General features: G+C 38.8%; 1 protein-coding gene across 6 annotated transcripts in view; it reads right to left on the bottom strand.

The window, feature by feature from the left end:
- GLRA2 (glycine receptor alpha 2) overlaps nt 1–18,726 on the bottom strand; it is a 128,132-nt gene that overhangs the window by 64,925 nt on the left and 44,481 nt on the right. For all 6 annotated transcript variants that reach the window (XM_074606027.1, XM_074606036.1, XM_074606072.1 and 3 more), the window contains one exon: nt 17,210–17,424. In XM_074606027.1, the coding sequence (XP_074462128.1) occupies nt 17,210–17,424 (215 nt within the window). The remainder of the gene's footprint in view (nt 1–17,209; nt 17,425–18,726) is intronic.

Below are 18,726 nucleotides of genomic sequence, written 5' to 3' on the forward strand. Positions count from 1 at the left end.
CTTTTTTGCCGCTTCTCCAAGAGACAGAAATGCCAGGTAAGCTCAGTGACGCCTAACTGAGACAAATGTGAACGACACACTGGAAGGAGAAAATCTCAAGAAGCATGTGCTCCAGTGTATTCTCATGTATTCATGTGCCTCACCCAGAGAGCACTAATAGAGGTGGCCCCATACCTCACTTCTGATGCATATCTCCTGAGCCTGCCAACACGGCATGAAAACTCTGCAAAGAGAGGCCCTCCCCAAAGCAATCACACTTCTGTACCTGGTCACAGCTGGGAGCCCTGTAAAAACAACCTTCCTCACAGTATCCTGGCAACTCCGGATGGAGCGTGCTTATGTGGGAGGGAAGAGAGGTAGGAGCGGGGAGGATGCGTGGCTGTTTGAAAACATTTGTATAAATGCATTCAATTCAAGTTCATTTCTACAAGTGACATGAATGGCACAATTACAGATTGCTTTGTACGTTTTTTGCAGTGCAGATTTGGTTCTGTATGAAACCACCAATTTGCAGATTTTCGGCCAAGATCATAGTGTCAGAAATGACAGTTAAAGGCACAAAGGATGCAAGATAATTACATTACTCCAATACCATTCTAACGCTCAAATCCCAGTTGCATTTCTCGTATCTACTGTTATATCTGTCTGTTATTACCGGGCATTGGTAGCAATGGCAAAATAGTTAAAGGCTTTTTGTGATATAATGGTAAGCAGAAGTGTTGAACATGTACAATATCCTTGATAAAATTCTCAGAGGAGGGGAATGTTCTCTGCAGTTGGAAAAGCATGTGCTTATTTGTTAGGTAAAATGGAATTGCACTTCTAGTTTAATCTCATTACAGAATTCTTGCACTTTAATCCATTTTTGAGACTGTAAACTACAAAATATTCTGCTTTTGTCACCAAATTTTTGTATAAGCAATGAAATCTGAAAATTTAAATAGTTGCATATGAGAAGTATGGTGCAATGTACAGAACACTGCTAGTTTTCGATCTAAACTGTTGCACTGAAGGTTATCTGGTAGAATAAAATAAAAGCAAACATTTATACAAGATGGGCATATTGGGAATTTGTGGTTTCACAGAAGTGTTTTCCTTAATCAGCAAAACTTACTGTTGTTTTAGGATCCTAGATTGTAGAAATGACCAAGACACAACCACTTAGGTAGATGATAAATCACATAATGTACTCAGTACTGGTGAGGCTGCACCTCAAATACTGTGTTCAGTTTTGGGCCCCTCACTACAAGACAGACATTGAGGTGCTGGAGTGTGTCCAGAGAAGGGCAATGAAGCTGGTGAGGGGTCTGGAGAACAAGTCTTGTGAGGAGCGGCTGAGGGAGCTGGGGCTGTTTAGCCTGGAGAAAAGGAGGCTGAGGGGAGACCTTATCACTCTCTACAACTACCTGGAAGGAGGCTGTAGAGAGGTGGGGATCGGTCTCTTCTCCCAAGTAACGGCGATAGGACAAGAGGAAATGGGCTCAAATTGCACCAGGGGAGGTTTAGACTGGATATTAGGAAAAAATTCTTCACTGAAAGGGTTGTCAAACATTGTAACAGGTTGCCCAGGGAAGTGGTTGAGTCACCACCCCTGGAGGTATTTAAAAGACGTGTAGATGTGGTGTTTAGGGTCATGGTTTAGTGGTGGACTTGGCAGTGTTAGGTTAATGGTTGGACTCGATGATCTTAAAGGTCTTTTCCAACATAAATGATTCTACAATTCTATGATTCTATAAGCGATTATGTGAACAGTGTTGAAATCTTAACAGCAGCTTCCCTGTAATATAGCACTGGAACTAGCAAAAGCACACACAACAGCATACATGTGTCAGCTTTCAAATTTGGAACAAAACAAAAACCGTTCAATAAAGAAGGGCTACCACATATTTCCTGGGGTATGGTTTAGCACTTTGTTCCCCTGGGATCCCTATAGGGTTTTCTTTCAGCTCAGACTACATGTCCTGTGATACATGCTCTTGGAAGGAGCTGGTAGTGCATTATAGAAGGTAATAAAGCATGTGAAATATCGGGGAAGGACATAGAAGAAAGGGGACAATGACACAAGTGATTCTCAACTTTCCTGAAGCAATTGCAATAGTGTATCCAAATGGAAACACTTCAAGCTTTTCTTGGGTGTTTTTATTTTCAGTCATCTGAAGAAAAAAAATCCCTAAATTTTCCATTAAAAGAAGATGAGATGACCTCGATGCTCATCTCATACGCATGGAGCAAGCACACACTCAGTTGTATGGTGTGTGCTTGCTCCATGCATATGAGAGATACACAGATTTGATAATACTTCAGAATTTATCCAGAAAAGCTTGGCTTTTTATTTTCTGTAAGGTTTTAGACTCTCCCCACGCAGCCTGTTGGGCACACCAGAGCAAAGGAGTCAATTAAATACTTTATATTAGATTCTGAGACACGCTTGTAACCTTATTCACTCACTGAATTCTAAATGCATTTACACAAAACAATAGCAAATAAAATATGACCCCAGCGAGTAAGAAGTTCTGACATTATATGCTAGATTCTAGACTTGGTCTTCTGCACAGAGGGAGAGATACCTCCTGAGTTGGAGACTGGCGCGTGCCTTGCCTTTGCCTCTCCCTCCTTCAAACAAGCAGAGTCACAATGACATCCACAAAGGCCTGAAAATCCCCTATGTCAATAAACGCAACGCAGAGCTCTCATAGAGTAAGAAACATTATATAAATGCTCTATGAATGGCACACCTAGGCATAAATGGAAAAATGCCACTGATATATCACTCAAAATGATGTAAGAAAACCAATGTTGCCTCCAGTCAGTATGCAATGTGACCATGTTATGTGCAGGAGGATTTGATAAGATTAGTTGATGACAATCCATTCTTGAAATGCTTAAATCATTTTTATCTAGAAATGCTTGCATTGAAGAAATGACTAACTAATATAAGCCCTTTTCTCTGATTTCCTCCTAGAATGCACAAAACCATGTGCTAGTTTATACTGAGAATTGATTTCTTTAATCCACTGTGAAGTTACATATCTACTGTTTCAATTATTTCTACTTTGTATGTATTCAATTTTCTTTTCTAATTTACAGCTCCAAAATTCAAACTGAGTCCTTGTGATCAAGCAGTTCTTTGGCTGTAAAACTGCTACTGGACACCGAATTACGCCCTGTGGGCAGCCTCACTGGCTCTGTACAGGGTCTTAGAGTCACCTCCTGTAACCTATTTGTCTTAAATATTAACACATGTGTAACAGACTGTAATCAAACAAGGGTTTGGATACCACCTCATCCACAATTCATTCGCATTATAACTGTGTTGCACTGCACACGAAGAAGAATGAGGAAAGAAATTAATTTCTTTTCCTAAATACAACAGGTTTGACCTTAATCACACACAGATAGTAGATGTAGGTAAGAAGATTCTTATATATCCACTTGTCTGGAAATAAAAAAAAAAAAGAGCTTAATGTTTTGAATATTCCTGCATTGTGATGCACATTTTACTATTTTCATATTGTGTGTTTGGGACTGGATTTGCCTCACACTACTTCAGACATCTGACTTTCAGACTGGTCGCCCTGGTTTCCCTTGTTGGCACTTGAAACAAGCAGTTCATCTGCCCGACCTTGTGTACCTGTCTGAGCGTCAGGACAATTTGGCAGAGTGGAGGTGTCTCCTCCTCTCTGTTGACTAGAAAGGCAGTCTAAAACAACTTTCAGCCACCTCAGTTTTGACAGTTGGATCTCGCTGCAGGTTTATGAGTCCAATATTTACTTTCTGATTTAAAAATGGTTGTGAAATACAGATGCATGTAATAAAGGAGCCATCATTAGTCTAAGTGGAAAGAATTGCTCTGGCTTTCTCCGGAAAACTTTAGAAATGCAAATGCAAATGGGACACAATTTCTTCCCATTATGGGCTATTTTACTCTTTCCTCAATCTGTTATTACAAACCACAGCTGAAAAATATTCCTCTATTCATATTCTTCACATACAGCTACATATGAATATTTTCAGTGCATGTACATCACTAGTTGGTTTTGAGCAACAACTATTAAGGGTCTTGTTATTTATTTCCTCCTCTCTCTTCCCTCTACCCCCATATGTTAAGCAATTTTTCTCTTTTTCCTGTGTATTTTTTATCTTGCACGGATGGAAAACTGACTCTTTACATTACTACAGTTCCTCAAATCCAACAGCAAGTCTACATTTTTTAATTTTTACTATTTTTAACATTGTCTTTATTCACTTTAATTGATACTAGAAATGATTGCCTATCCAGTTTTGCTTATGAAGAGCTTTTTCTCCTCTCAGGCTAATGTTATCACTGGAAGTCTTGTCTCACAATTAATGAAACTCACAAACTCCTCTTTTATGTGTTTCGTCTTAACCCACATTGTTCCTATTTGATGCTGCACAGACTTGACTTCTTACCAATTCTTACTTCTCCTCAACCCATGCACCCAAACTGTCAGCTGCTTGTCTGTCTGTCTGGGGACCTGGAACTGCTCTCATTCAGTCATGCCTCTCGCAGCTCCCCTAGACTCTATTGCTATTTAACTGGCTAAATGGACAAAAACTGACATTTTTCACACTGTCTGATACTCCTTGCAAGTTACTACTTAATTTAATCTAATTTTTCCCTTTTTATTTCAATTCAGTTCTCTGTATACCTTCTTATTCCACGAATGGCAAGAAAAGTGGCAGAAACTTTCGGAGTCCTCCTTTGTGTCCTTATTTACACTCTGATATGTCTTCAACTACAGCTTTCTCTCCCACTGAGAGTTTCCTCCCACTGAGAATTAACCATTTATAATCAGCTGGGTTTTCAGAAAGCAGCAACTTTTTCCTAATTTACATGGCATAAGCACAGACTGTCACAAATCTTTTTGTATTTACTAGCACTAAGTATGTTATAACTATGCAAGAGTTAAAGATTTTAATAACTGCAATTCCATAACCATCAAACAGGATAAATTTGGGTTTTAAATACCCTTAACAGCATCACAGCAGAAGCAGAAATAGCTGTTACTATTGAAAAAAACACCAACAAAACAAAACAAAACAACAACTGAAAAGGAAATACTTAAAAGACCAAGTAAAACTGGAAGAAAATGAGCACCAATGAATAGAAACAAAAAGTCCTGGAAAAATGAAGAAAAATATCAGAAGAAACAAAGGACTATAAACAATGATATAATAAGGTATACGATAAAGTATCATTAGGATTACTGGGCACGTCCAAACCAAATGTTTGTTAAAAGAGGCCAGCACCAGGTCACACTGCTGGAGTGAGGGAGGGAGCCACATCTGTAGGCAGGGTGGTACTGAAAGGGAGTGACGGTGAGCATCGGCTGTGCAAAGCTGTGGGGAAAGGGTGAATATAACCACTGAGTCTATAAACAGAACAGAGGAGGAGGAGGAAGAAAGCTGTTTTAATAGTTCCCACAGTAGCGTAGTTGTGGTTGCTATATTTAAAGATGTGATATTGGCACAGTGAGGAAGATAGAAGATTGAAGGCTGAAGAAGACATTGTACGAGTGAGAGACAAAAGAAGCTCAATCTGTTTAGTTTACCAAAAAAGAGACTAAGAGGTTGCTCGATTTCATCATAGGATTTCTTGAATGAGAAAAGACACTGGGTCTGGAAAGCATTTGTAGACCAGTCAAGAAATGCATAGAAAGGACCACTGGCTGGAGGGTAAAGCCAGAGAATCCCTAGTCTCTAAAAAGCATTTCCTTTTAAGGGTGTGCATGGGTAGCTATTGAAATAAACATCCACACTTCATGTTCAAACCAAGACTGCACACTTTTAAGCCATGCTTAAGCCAAATATAGAATATTTATAGAACACAACTGCAAGAGCAATTGGATGCAAAAAAACAGTGTTATCCTAGAAGGTCACATTGTCCCTTCTGGACTTGGAAAAAAAAAGAATATCTGTGATTTCTAGAAGTCACTAAGCCACATCAGAATAGAAACAGCTGATTAAACTATGCTCCCATGACTCGAAGCTTCAAATGCTGCCAACAATGAGCATGGCTGGAGCTCGCTATGAGGCAGTTTGATTTTATTCTCTTCTTCTCAGAGTGTTTCAGTGCCTAAGCTTGATCTTGTGGTTGTAGTAAGGTTTTAATTAGAACAATTTTTCTCTGAAGTCTTAATATTATTTAAAGTTGAAAAGTGCCTACCAGTATCTCAGTAAATGTTAAATCCGAGTGGGATGTGTTTTTTCCCTTCCCTGGGGATTTTTGACGTTTCAGAAATGTCTTCTAAATTAGAATAAAAAAAGAAATGTAAAAAAGCCACAAATCACAAATTCAATTTCTTAAAATCATGTCAATTGAGCTATTTCCATTATTTCCATTTTCATGTCAAACTTTTCAGATATTTTTAGATTGATTAACTTTTGATTTCCAAGTAACAAGACAGATTCAAAAATATAAAAAGGTGTCTTGGAGAAATCAGACAGTGGTGGCTGGAAGTCAACAGCAATTGTTTGGGAAATTTTTCCAATAAATGAAAACATTATTCTGAAGTATCCTTTGCATAGCTTCAACAAAGGGACAACAAAGAGAAAATATCTGACCCCGTTTAAAATGTATATCACTGCTGGAGGACAGATTTAACACAAGGTGTACTACACAAACAACGAGGAGTTAGGAAGAACTATGTGGTTTTTATTTTAGCTGAAAATAGTAGAATTTGGTTTTAGCTGAAAATATCATAGCTGAAAATTCATTTTAATTCTCTCTTCAGGGTGATTTTCAGTTGTCTTTCAGAAGAGCATCTCCAAAGAGTATGAATTGCAAAAAAGAAAAGATCATAATGAGGATAACGGCTAGTACTGGGAAAGATTTATTTTAGAAGCCTGTTTCACAGATGGCAGACAGAGGAGCTGGGCAAGATCCTTTTGAACTCTGTTGTGGTCAACAGCTGCTATTGAGGCTGCCTTTCCTTAACTAAGAGGGAAGTACATCTGGAGGAAATCAGCCTAATCGCAGAAATCACGAGTGAAACTCACCCGATGAACTTGTCATGAAGTGCAGTTCCCATATTCAGGCAATCCACAGTCTTTTAATTAGATATGCCTTTCAATTTGGGAAAAGCTTTTACTGAAACCTCATTAATGTAAGAAGGTAATCAACTCTTACAGCTGCACTCACTGAGAGAGTTTTACCTTGAAACAATTCACCACGAAATCATTTGCCAAGCTACAAGTCTTTCCTGGAAACATGTGTAGTGTACACTGCTTTGACTTTTTGCAAAACGTCTGTCTCCTGTTGCAGTCAGCGTAGAAAAAGTGAGAAGTCACCTCTATATGCAGTGGTGTGGTTGGCACATAGCACTTCTTGTTTGAGCAATGCAGTGTTTATCCCCATTCTAACAGAGCATTGGAAAATTGTTAAAAGAAATAGAAAAGTGCTAATTTCTTATTTACCAAAAATGACAACACTACCCAGTTTAAATCAACTCTACACCACTACTAAAGAACGACAAATGAACCAACTTCAGAGAGAATAATTAATCAGTTAAGAAAATAATTATGTCTATTCTTCCCACTCACTAGATGGGACAGATAAAGAAAACGAGATCTAAAAAAAGGCTACATTACTTCCTGGAGTACTATTTTAGCCATTTTGAGATATATAAAAGCAATGTTATTTTCGTTTTCGTATCCAGGGACAGATATATGCACAACTGAGTTGTTCTGCACTGTTATCTTCGTGGCATAACCTTGTCATCCTTGACTTTGGGGAGCCCTAGTAAAAAGTAACAGGAGTGGTAAAGCCTGAGCACCTGAATGCTTTAATTCAAGTCATTCACAGTGACAGGATTTTGTTTTCATTCCAAGCAGATTCTGCTTCTGCTAGAAGGTTCGGGAGACAGCAAAATGTAGCCAGCAAACTCATAAAATGGATCCTGTCAGACAACTACGGCTCCTTAAAAAAGCAAGCAAGTAGTTTGATTGTTTAAATAAGAAAAAGCAACAGAACACGCTGTTTAGCTGTAACAGGTTTTATTATAATCCTGGCATTTGGGCTGCTTCACCTTCTTAACTTTTCCTTTTTTCTTTGTCAAGCTCCATGCAAATTTAAACTGGTTTTAAGTCAGTTTTTGATGAGCAGAGCACACTCAAGCCTAAAGTGGTGCAGTTCAGGGAAGTGGTACTCTCATTGCTGTCTGTGATCATCTACATGGTTCCCTGGAAAATTAAGAGGTGTTTTTAAGTTGATTGTGCCCTATAAAGTGGCATTGTTCATCACATTTTAGTAGATGATTGCCATTATGCACAGAGGGAAAATACCCTTCTGCAGAAAAGAGAAAAAATGCAATCATTTATATCAATGAAATACTTTAAATTATTTTTAGCTTCTCAGTAGACCATCTTCTAATAGAAGTAGTTTCTCCTGTATGTGACAGATACTGATATGTTCTCATTATAATAGTGTCATTACTGATAATTACTTCTAACATAACCTGTACTTTCTTTTCTATGAATACATGTTCTGAGGAACATTTGTTATGTGTTCTCCCTTTTTTTGTGACTTATATTTTCTGCTGGGATTTAGTCACTTAGGTTTCCCTCCAGACACACTGAGAGTTCGGGCTCAATTCTCCAGAGCCTTAACCTTTGGTAGAATAAGGAGGGAGAACACGCTATGCCTATTTCTCACAGGAAGGGAAGCCTAACACTAGATACGAGCTACTGAGGATCAAAGCTCTTTGCCCTGTTACTCCCTTCTCTTTGAGGAAAGATATCTCAATTAACTCTAAGCTTCTAGGAAGAAGAAATAAGGAGGAAAAGAGACTATATCATCAGGGGTTTGGACTTCACTACTAAGATTTTGTGAATAATGATGCATTCTAGAGTTCATGACTATATTTCCATGCCTTGAAAACAAATTATTTTTTTTCTTGCCAATGCCTAGTTTAGAATTGATTCATTTCCAAACCTGATGTTACTACAACAAACAATAGCGTGCCCCACTACTGGCAAATTAAAGTCATAGTCATGTTATATCACAGATATTATATTTAAAGACAAAAGACCAAGTCATTTAGTTGCTCCTCTTGCAGAAGTTTGTTTGATGCATCCATGAAGAAAAGTAAATTGCCTCTCTCCATTGTCTTGGTAGGGGGAGAGGAAGCGGTTAATACATCTAGGCGTCAATATCAGCAATAATTTTTTTTCCAGAGAAATGTTTCCAAGGGAAAAAAAGAGACCTGTCATTCAAGCAACGGAGTTCATACGGTTGTACTGTAACTCGAAGACACCTTTGGGGGAGCAAGATGTCAGTGGCCCAGCTGCCTTAACAGCCATGTGCAATGTGCACTGGTGTTCAGGCTGGGAGGCGGTAGCCTTAAGGTACACTGCAAATGAAAGTGTTTTGCTCAGACTCCAGGGGGTCCCATCAACATTACTTCAAATTAAATATTTACAGAGGGTATTCATAAGTAATACTCCTAGATGATCTAATAGAGTCAAGGCTTGCAATTATTTGAAATGAATGAGCCACAACAGCCTACGTCGTTGCTTCAGAGTGGGTTTGCAGTGCGTATGTGTGTGAAAGAGCGGCACGGAGTGTTCCTCAGAGAGCCGCTAAAAGCTGCCAGAAGGTCCTGGAGGGTGTGACAACGAAGCCAGAGAGCCCCAGTACCGTGCCAGGGTTATGAAACAACCAGCAGACTGGTGTGCACAATAACTTCAACTCTTCTCTGATGCCTGAAATAGGCTCCACTGAATGCCAGCCCTCCCAGATGACTGCATTATAAAACCTGCTGAGGAAGTGCCAGGAGTACTCAAACTACATCCCAGAGGTATTCAGACACATCTTATTGCGTATTTTTAGCTGTCACGCATGGCAGCAACTACTGTTTTTGTAGTACAGTAAATACCACTGTCTTCACTATACAGAAAAGCAAACTTTAAAGTTTAGATTAGTAGAGTGAAAAAAGCGACTGATTTACTCACTGGTTGTTTTACTTTCATAGAGTAGAATTTGCTATAAACCCAAATGTATTAGTCTTTATCCGGTCACCATCTTGTCAGTCAGCTTTGCGTAGAATGAAGGACAGCAAGACTTTCACGACATAACCACTTTAAGACCCAAAGATTGACCAGGACATCTCATCGCTGAGGCCAAGCTAAAAAGAACAATGTGGCAACATCTTGCAATGGATTTACGTGCTTTGTTTAACACCTACATCCTTCTTCCTCCTGCTGTTCTCACAAGAAGCATGGATCCTGCTGTTTTTTCTCTTCTTACCCATGCAGCAGACCCAAATCTTTGAATTTACAGAACTGGAAATGGTTGTGGAATGGAAGAAAAAAATTTCTTCCTATAAAGGATGCACGAAACAGCATATGTAACTGTGCCAAAGCTCATCCAACATTGCTTTAATTGAGCTACTGCTCCCAGTGAAGTTGTAACTGCATAGGTTAGCTGTGTAAGTATCTACCTAGATTTCAAAGGAGCAAGATTTGCAAGAAGGGAAAGTCTGTTTTACAAGACCAGCTGATGTAGGTGGAAGCAGCAGAGAAGTTTCTGGGCACCACATACACTTTTCTTCAGGGCCAAGCATGGATTTTCAAACCGGTATTAACGTGGCCACGTTGCTACTGATACTTGAAGGGGCTAGAAAGTTACCTCTGATACATCACATATTATCATACCACCTCTTCCACTGCAGTTCACTCTCTTGCCCTCAAGCACAAACACAGTAACATTTTGCCTTGAAAGCATTCATAAGAAAATATAAGCAAAGGTGGAAGAAGTAAGAATAAAGAAATGGAATATGAAAAAGCTGTAGAGCAGAATCAGAAAACACCTTTTCTGAACTATAAATTACGAGCAGGTGTTTATAAAGAACTTGACAGCAATTTATTTTATAGTATTTTGTAGGAATAGTTATTTTATGCACAAAACTCTCTAATTAGTCACAATCAGTTTGTACTCAAATAATTGCTTCAATAAGTCTCAGCAAACAAACACGTGCTCACTTACTTATGACCCTTATTGTATATTGGAAATTTTTGTTGAAAAATAGGTTCAGTCTACATGATTTCCTTTGTTATGTAGTGTAGAACAGATTCAAATACTGTATGGAGTATAACAATAGATATCGAAAACATTGTCTGAATACAAGATTTAGTGTACCAAGCTTTGCCAAGCTCAAAAAACTACAGCAGGTTTCATGATTCTCTTAATCTAAGTAAAAAAAAGAATATATGTTATATATTAAAGCATTATAATGGGGAGGGAAAAGAAATTTATTTAAAAACATTGGAAATGAACAAAACAAGTGAGTGCTAAAACATTTCCCTGGAGGTACATGACTGAAGAGCAGATCTTTGTGGTTCCCTTGACAGGGCAGCCTGACTTCCCAAGAGTTTGGGCAGCATGCCCACTTTTATTATGGTCAAGAAAACTGACAACTGCTAGGATGTTTCTTTCTAAATCTATTCAAGGGCCCTGAACAAATTTTTTAAAAGTTTAAATTTGTTTGCAGTTCCCCTATCAGAATACATAAATATGTGACATAGGGCAGTCATATTAAATGACAAGGTAATGTTTTAGGACCATCAAGTCTCCAACAGGAATTTGTAAACATCTAATAAAAATAGGATTGGCTTAATTATTTAGGGAGTGTATGAAGCGCTCAAACACCCACATAGGTCAAGTGCCAATTAATATATCTCATGATTGCTGAATTACTCCTGTATTTCCTCTTCAGATCCTGAGACTAGAGTAAAAGTAATTTGCCGAAAAACTTTTTCCATCCCAAGTTACTTTATTATTGTTTTTTTTTACCATAATGCTGCACTAAAATGCGTCATCTCTTTGTTTTGTTACATTAAAGAGCAAACTGTCACCTTAGGTGCTCTACTTCCTATGAAAACCTATGAACACAGAATAATATCATCTCTTGTCACAGCATCTATTCATTTTTCTTTATTGATATTTCTCTTCACATCTTCCTTTTTTTTAACTGCTGTTATGACATTATTTTAACCATAATTCAAAATAAAAAGTGTGCTGTATTCTTGGAGCTTCTTTACTTGATAACTTTTGCCATTCAAGAAGGGAGAGGTTACTTTCTCAGACTGGTCTGCTAGAAGCCCTAGAATCTTGAAAAGTCTCCAAGAATGTTGGGGATAGCAGACAACACATAAAAGCAGCCACTTACTGCCAAAGGGGATAGACCTCATTGACTTTGGTTTTACAGGTCTCTGCACCTATTAGAATATAATGCTTTTATTGCATTGGGTAATGCATTTAGTGATCCAAAGCAAAATGGAGTGAATGGAAGGACTCCCAGAGATTTCAGTGAGCTTTGAACAAGACTTTTTTCTGCACAGATTGCTCCCTGGGGACGGAACATGCATTCATTAAGCACTGAGCATTGAAGTAACACGATATGAATGCTATGCAACTGTGTAAAATACAGTGGCTATCACTGACTTGACTTAAAGTATCCTCAAATGTTTTGCTTTATGGTATTAAAAGTAATTCATTTTCTTGGACTGTTGTTGCTAAGGCTTGGTTTATATAAGTGTTTTAAGAAGAAAGCAATCTGAAAAATACCCAATTACTAGCACAGCAGAGAACTCATTATTCTTTCAAATGCCTCTTTTGAAAATGCTTTAAAACTTCTGATTCTGTTGATTCAACAGAAAGAAAGCTATTTAAAAATAAATAGAATATCAAGTCAATAGTCATTCAATGCTCTGAAGAAAAGAACTATTTTCTAACACTTCCCAACAATTCTGAACTATTGTACCTTGATAATCTCCCCTTTACTCCCCCAGCTTATACGCAGCTGAGACCATAAAATATATAAAGGCATATTCTGTGTTTCTGTGTCCCTTACGATGCCCAGATATTCCTTAGTCCATATTTTGAGGAGTACATACTGCCGGTTTTGTCCTGTGGGTCAGATACTTCCAAAAGGCATTGGATCTAAGCATGTACTAAGTGTTGCATGGATATATGGTAGGTTACATCAGATTCCTGATTTGTGTGCCGTAGAGTTTCTCTTTGCAAGTCCGGCAAACCCTAGGTGCAAGGGAGGTCCTGGGCTCATGCAGAGGACTTGCATAGAAAGCCCAGGGTTTCCTGAGGGTTTTGTCGTGGATGTGTGGTCACACTGATCACCCAGCTGGCAACCAAGATTTCTGCTGCCTTGGCTGATTGGCAAGAGCTACTGGTGTAGCTGTGTGCACAAACATTTATCTAACCAAAGTTTCTAAGTGGAAAACAATGACACGATCAGAGGAATCTGGACATAGAGTAGCTGCTGGGGGTAAGGCTTACACACATGAACGCGTGGGAAGGGGAACTGATCATAGGAACCCTGCTATTTTGGATCACCATTCCTGGGCATCCCAGTGACGGATTAGCCAAACTGGAGGGAGGCTGTTCAACCCCAGCTTTCTGGATGAGTTCTTTACCACCCCCTAACACAGCCAGTAAGGGTAACTCTGATTACAAGGCCCCTCACTCGTCTTCTGTAACAAACACAAAATAATTTCAGCTCTATAAAAGAGGTTGACAGCATGGTGTATATTTCTCTGCAGATATTCCCTATACAGGAAAACATTATTTCATGTCCATGAAGGAAGCAGAACGTGGTGTTGCTCAGCTTATGCTACAACTGTAGAGGAAGAGAATCTGAAACAGGCACTGCAGGTCTCCCTTCCTAAAACAGTAGCTTTGTTGGGATGTAAACTCTCTTGTGGTTTATTCTTACCTTTTGCAACAAAAAAAAAAAAAAATCAACTTTCTGGAAGAATAAGGAAAAAAAACACCATATTGGTTTCTTTATCACCTTGTTGCTGATATTGGATTTTGACCATGTATTCTTAAACCATAATTTCCAAATACTTCAAAGATTATAATTCCACACAGATACTACAAAATTTACCAAAGAAATATAATTGGATTTCATTTTGAAGCGTTTTTCTAGATGCTTCTGTTATGTGCAGCAAACACAAGCCTCATTTCATTCCTTCATTAAGGAATTCCTTCAAAAAGTAATTAACTTCATTCCTTCCTTTCTTTTACTTTCTTTTTCTTTTATTTTCTTTTTAGCAGTCTCAATCTTATGTTTAATTTTCAATAACTGAATGCCTAATGTCTATGTTGCCATGATCTACCATTATGAAATCCATGTATCAAAATGAATATTACTTATTTATATGGAAAAGAGTGGTTTTAAGCAAACAGAACTCTGTCAAGCAATCTTATGCCAGGGCTGAGAACAATATGTAGTTAATTACTTCTAAACAGTACAACTTTCATCATTTAGGTAGTAACTTGGAAACTGACAAACAAACCTAACCAGGAGTCTTTTCATCACAATACTTCTTTGCCTAATAATCCCTTTGGTAAAGGAACTCCTTTGGTAAAGGAACTATTCCCTTTAAAGTTGGGGAGTTTTGATGCTTTGCTGTTGCTTGTGGTAAAGCTCTACTAAAATAAAGAATGAGCAGAAACTCTTGGCATGAAATAGTGGGTGAATTAAAGGTTATGTTAAGTTGTATAAATGTGTGTAAATAAGAATAGGACATAAAGAAGGATAGGGAAAAAAATATAACTCTTGTATTCAAATCTCGGTTGCTTTCATAAAGAAAAGTTGCATCTGTTTTTTCAGTACTCTTGCAAAAATAACCCTCCTGTCATGTCTTATTCTCTTACATATTCATGCTTGGAGCAATTTTTAAATGGATGTTTTATTGACAGCCTCACTTCCTGTGTCTTGGCAATACGTAGACAGGACTTAGAAAAACATTACTTTTAAAGAGCCATTTTGGCACTTCGGATTTAACACTGATTTGGTTCAATTTGTTTCATATTTTTATGTCTAAATACACTTCAGCTGGACAGGTTTCATTAAAAATTATAATTTTGGTATTAAGTTACAGACCAGGTTTTAAAATAGCTAGGTACCTGCAACAGCAACAGCAAGAAAAGCTTCCTTCTTCATGTAAGGAATCAGATGCTGGTGATTCTGTGTGGCTATCCATGGCTATACAGGTACACTTGCAGACAAAGCCTGTTTTGAAGCACTTTGGTTTTGGTCAGCCCCGTGTTTCTTTGGGTACCTGAGTCATCCAAGGTGGGAGTCAGCTGGCATGTATACTAGCATCTACTTCGAATCACATTTTTAAGTCAATTGGTACACCTTCAAAAGCCCCCATGAGGATTAACTCACTCGCATAGAGACCAAAGCTGTAAAGTACGGCTCAGCTGAATTACACAGTGGAATTGCGACAACCGGCTGTAGCCTGACTGAAATAAGTGTGCTGGGCTCTCTGGTGAGGTACTTTTCCTTAGTGCCTATCTTCTGGCAAAGGAACACAGCAGCAAGCACTAGGAGAGGATGGAGTACGGCCTGAGCATCACCATCCTCTGACAGCTGCTGAGATAAATCTATTTAATCCTGAGGCTGGAGAGGAACCTCTCCAATAATCAAATAGCCACAGTCAACATATTCTGGATCTTCCCATTTCTTCCACCCAGCAGAAGCCCAGAAAATTGTCCAGCAAATACTTTTCTACTCAAACAAGGCAGAATACAAAAAGGAGAAACAAAAGTGTATGATGAAAAATCTTTCTAAAGCATTAGCATTTTGGGCATGTTAACACTGCAGAGCTTCTTGGCAGGGTATCTTTGCCCAGTTGGAAATGGGGATGGAAATCTCCACTATAGTGACTGCACCATCTCTAATTCTCAAGCCAGTTAATTTGGAAGAAACTTGGAATATATCAGCATGGAATCATGTCGTACCATCTAGACACAATTTTTGGTGACTCCAAACTTGCTGTCTACAGAGCCTGTATGCTCCTTGCCAAAATTATCTCTTTGTTGACTTTCTTTTCAGAGTGTTCACTTGGTAATATTGACTGAATTGTCTGAACAAATGTTTAAGGAATTATCCATTTGAAATTCTGAATTAATATATGAAAGGCTGTCAGTTTGCACGGAAAATTATACATATCTCCAACTGAACAAGTGAAGCTGAACCAACTGTTGTAGTCATCAGATTTTTAAGTGATACTTTCTCATCACCAACAGAAGAGTAACACAATCTGTGCAGTTTTTGAGTTGCCCTATATACGCTCCATTTGAACAAATTACAGTATTTAGAATGAGACTAAATATGATACTGAGGGTAATGCAGAACAAAATACAACATGCTTTTTGGGATAGATCGCGATCCATATGGTCAAAATTCGTGCTGTCATTGGTGCTGTGATCATAACCCGTTGTTGTTTTATGATCCCGGTCCCTGTGATACTGGACTGCTGCTCCCTTCTTCAGGGAGTATATCTTGTGACTCCTTAGACTATTGTAAACTGATCTACCTCTGAGCTCTCTTCCAGAAAATTGTACAAAGTCTGAGCATGCACATGAAATTCTGCTGGGAATGCTATCAGCAGAAGCATTCACGTTGTGCCCATGCTGAAAAGAGCTGTCAGCCTGACTGAATAAAGAATCCAGCCTGTAATCTGTAAACCCATCTGCAGCATCTGGCCTGGATTAAAAAAAAACCACAAAATTTGAGTGAGAGGATTTTTTTTTTTTTGGCGTAGAGAGGATGGAGATCTGCAGACGACACTTGAATGAGAACATGGACAAATTCTGTCATGAAGCAAAGACATCGGCAGTTCCTTACTGAAAATATTCTCCAGAGAAACCTTCTAGGTGTATACATGTTCTCTCTATATATATTTTATATATACATATATATATATTTATGTATATTTATGTATCCACTGAACTAAGTGCCATATCTAGAAACATCAAGATATTTGAGAGTCTAACATTCCAGAAAGGACCAGACAGAGTTTTTGAAGTCCCCAGTCAGAGAGAATGCCCAATTTGCATGGAAGTGCCTTCAGAAATCCAGTCAGGTACCTAAATAGTTCAGAAAATTCTGGCTTTCAAATGCTGAAAACCAAGTGTCAAAACTAGTAAAAACTCATTAAAATTCCGTACCTTTGACCCCTCCAGCCATCCTGCAAACCAGCAGAAACCTGCTTTAGTCCAAGCGCGAGGGCAATGCAACAGTTTAACACCACACTGCTACCGCTTTCTCCTGTATTCTTATCAGATGCGTATTTACACAGATCTTTCAGAAACTTCAAAATTAGAACAAACATTTGCTTTTAATAACAAATAGGTGGTACAAAATTATTTCCTTACTTTTGGGAGGGAAGCTCTTGATCCTGAACTTTGCGTGGTCATTGTCAAAACTGTAGTGATACCCAGTGCAACTCTAGCTGGAGCAGCATCCATGTTGATCCAGAAAGAAACCCAGGACAAAATGACAATCAGCAGGCTAGGAATGTACATCTGGATTAAATAGTATCCCATCTGACGCTCCAAATGAAACTTGACTTCAATGCATGTAAACTTTCCTAGAACACGAAATTACTTTCATAAATTCTTTTTGCACATTTTTATCTTGTTTTCTAAACATAATTAGATGCATGTCCCTGTTTTCTAACCTAATGCTATAAGCAGTTCCTGATACACAAATGCAAGTCGGCTGTTTGTTGCACGATAGCTTGGGGAACACACAGGACCCCTGAAGCAGACTGTGCCCAGTTCTTCACATTAACTGAGAAAACGAATACTAGCACAGTTGTTTCACCTCTGGAAAATATAACGTAATGTTTCTTTTCTCAAAATTTAATAAGATTTTACTTTAGAAAAATATAGTGTTTAGCTTTAAAAGGGGACAGTATTTTGCTCTTTTAATGGCATGAGATTAAGCAAACAAGTACTTGAGCAGACAAAATTGTAAACAATCCTGTGTTCCTACAGCCCCACGGTGGAACAAACCCCTTCTCATTCTGGTCATGCCATTTGCCTGTGTCTGTGGAATACTTCTCAAGGCAGAATCAGCTCAAAACCTACTTTGAATTTTGCGAAAAATCTAACTCCAGGAAAAACACGACTATCTCTTGAGGAAGGCGAGTGATTCTTCAAACAAATAGCTGCTCCACCTGGGTAGGGGAGGGCAGAAGTTTAGGATTTCCTGACAGTGGAGCTAGTCATGCAGCAGGGGACGAAGAGTCCTGAGCTGCAACAGTTCATCAGCTGCTAATCCAATCACTCTGTGCTGCCCTCCAAATTACTGTGTATCCTGACCGCGCTTTGGGTACTGGGAAGGCTCTCACTGGAGGCAAACTAATCCAAGCACAAAAATGGCAGTTCTTCCTGGCATGCTAATGCTTTCAAAGGACCCCTTTTGTGTTGGCTGGTCAAATGCATGAAGGTGCATTGTTCCTTGTTCATCCTTTCAGGTGAAATTAGACTTTTTGCTCTTTTTTGTGATGTGTGCATACTTTTACTAGTCTAGAAAGCTGAATGGCAGGGTGCAAGAGTTGGTACAAAGGACAATGCAGAGGCTGTTTGGCAAAGAGAGGAGGGGAGAAGAACTGAATAATATCTTTTGGCAGGACAGAAGCTCATATATGAGTGGCCTGACCTGGGACCCTGAATACAGGCTCTGAGACCTGGATTGCGACTGATCCTGACCAGTCTGTCCATGCAGGAGGGGACTCGAAAAATGTGGGGTGGCCACGTGTGGCAGCAATGGCATTAGAGCAGCCCAATCTGCCACATGCTCTCCAGATTCCTGCCGTGCAACCTGGACAGGGCGCTTTGCAGTGTGGGTAGGAGGAGAAGGCTGAATAATATAACTTTTATCCACA

The sequence above is a fragment of the Larus michahellis genome, chromosome 1 (assembly GCF_964199755.1).
Source record: "Larus michahellis chromosome 1, bLarMic1.1, whole genome shotgun sequence".
Taxonomy (NCBI): Eukaryota; Metazoa; Chordata; class Aves; order Charadriiformes; family Laridae; genus Larus; species Larus michahellis.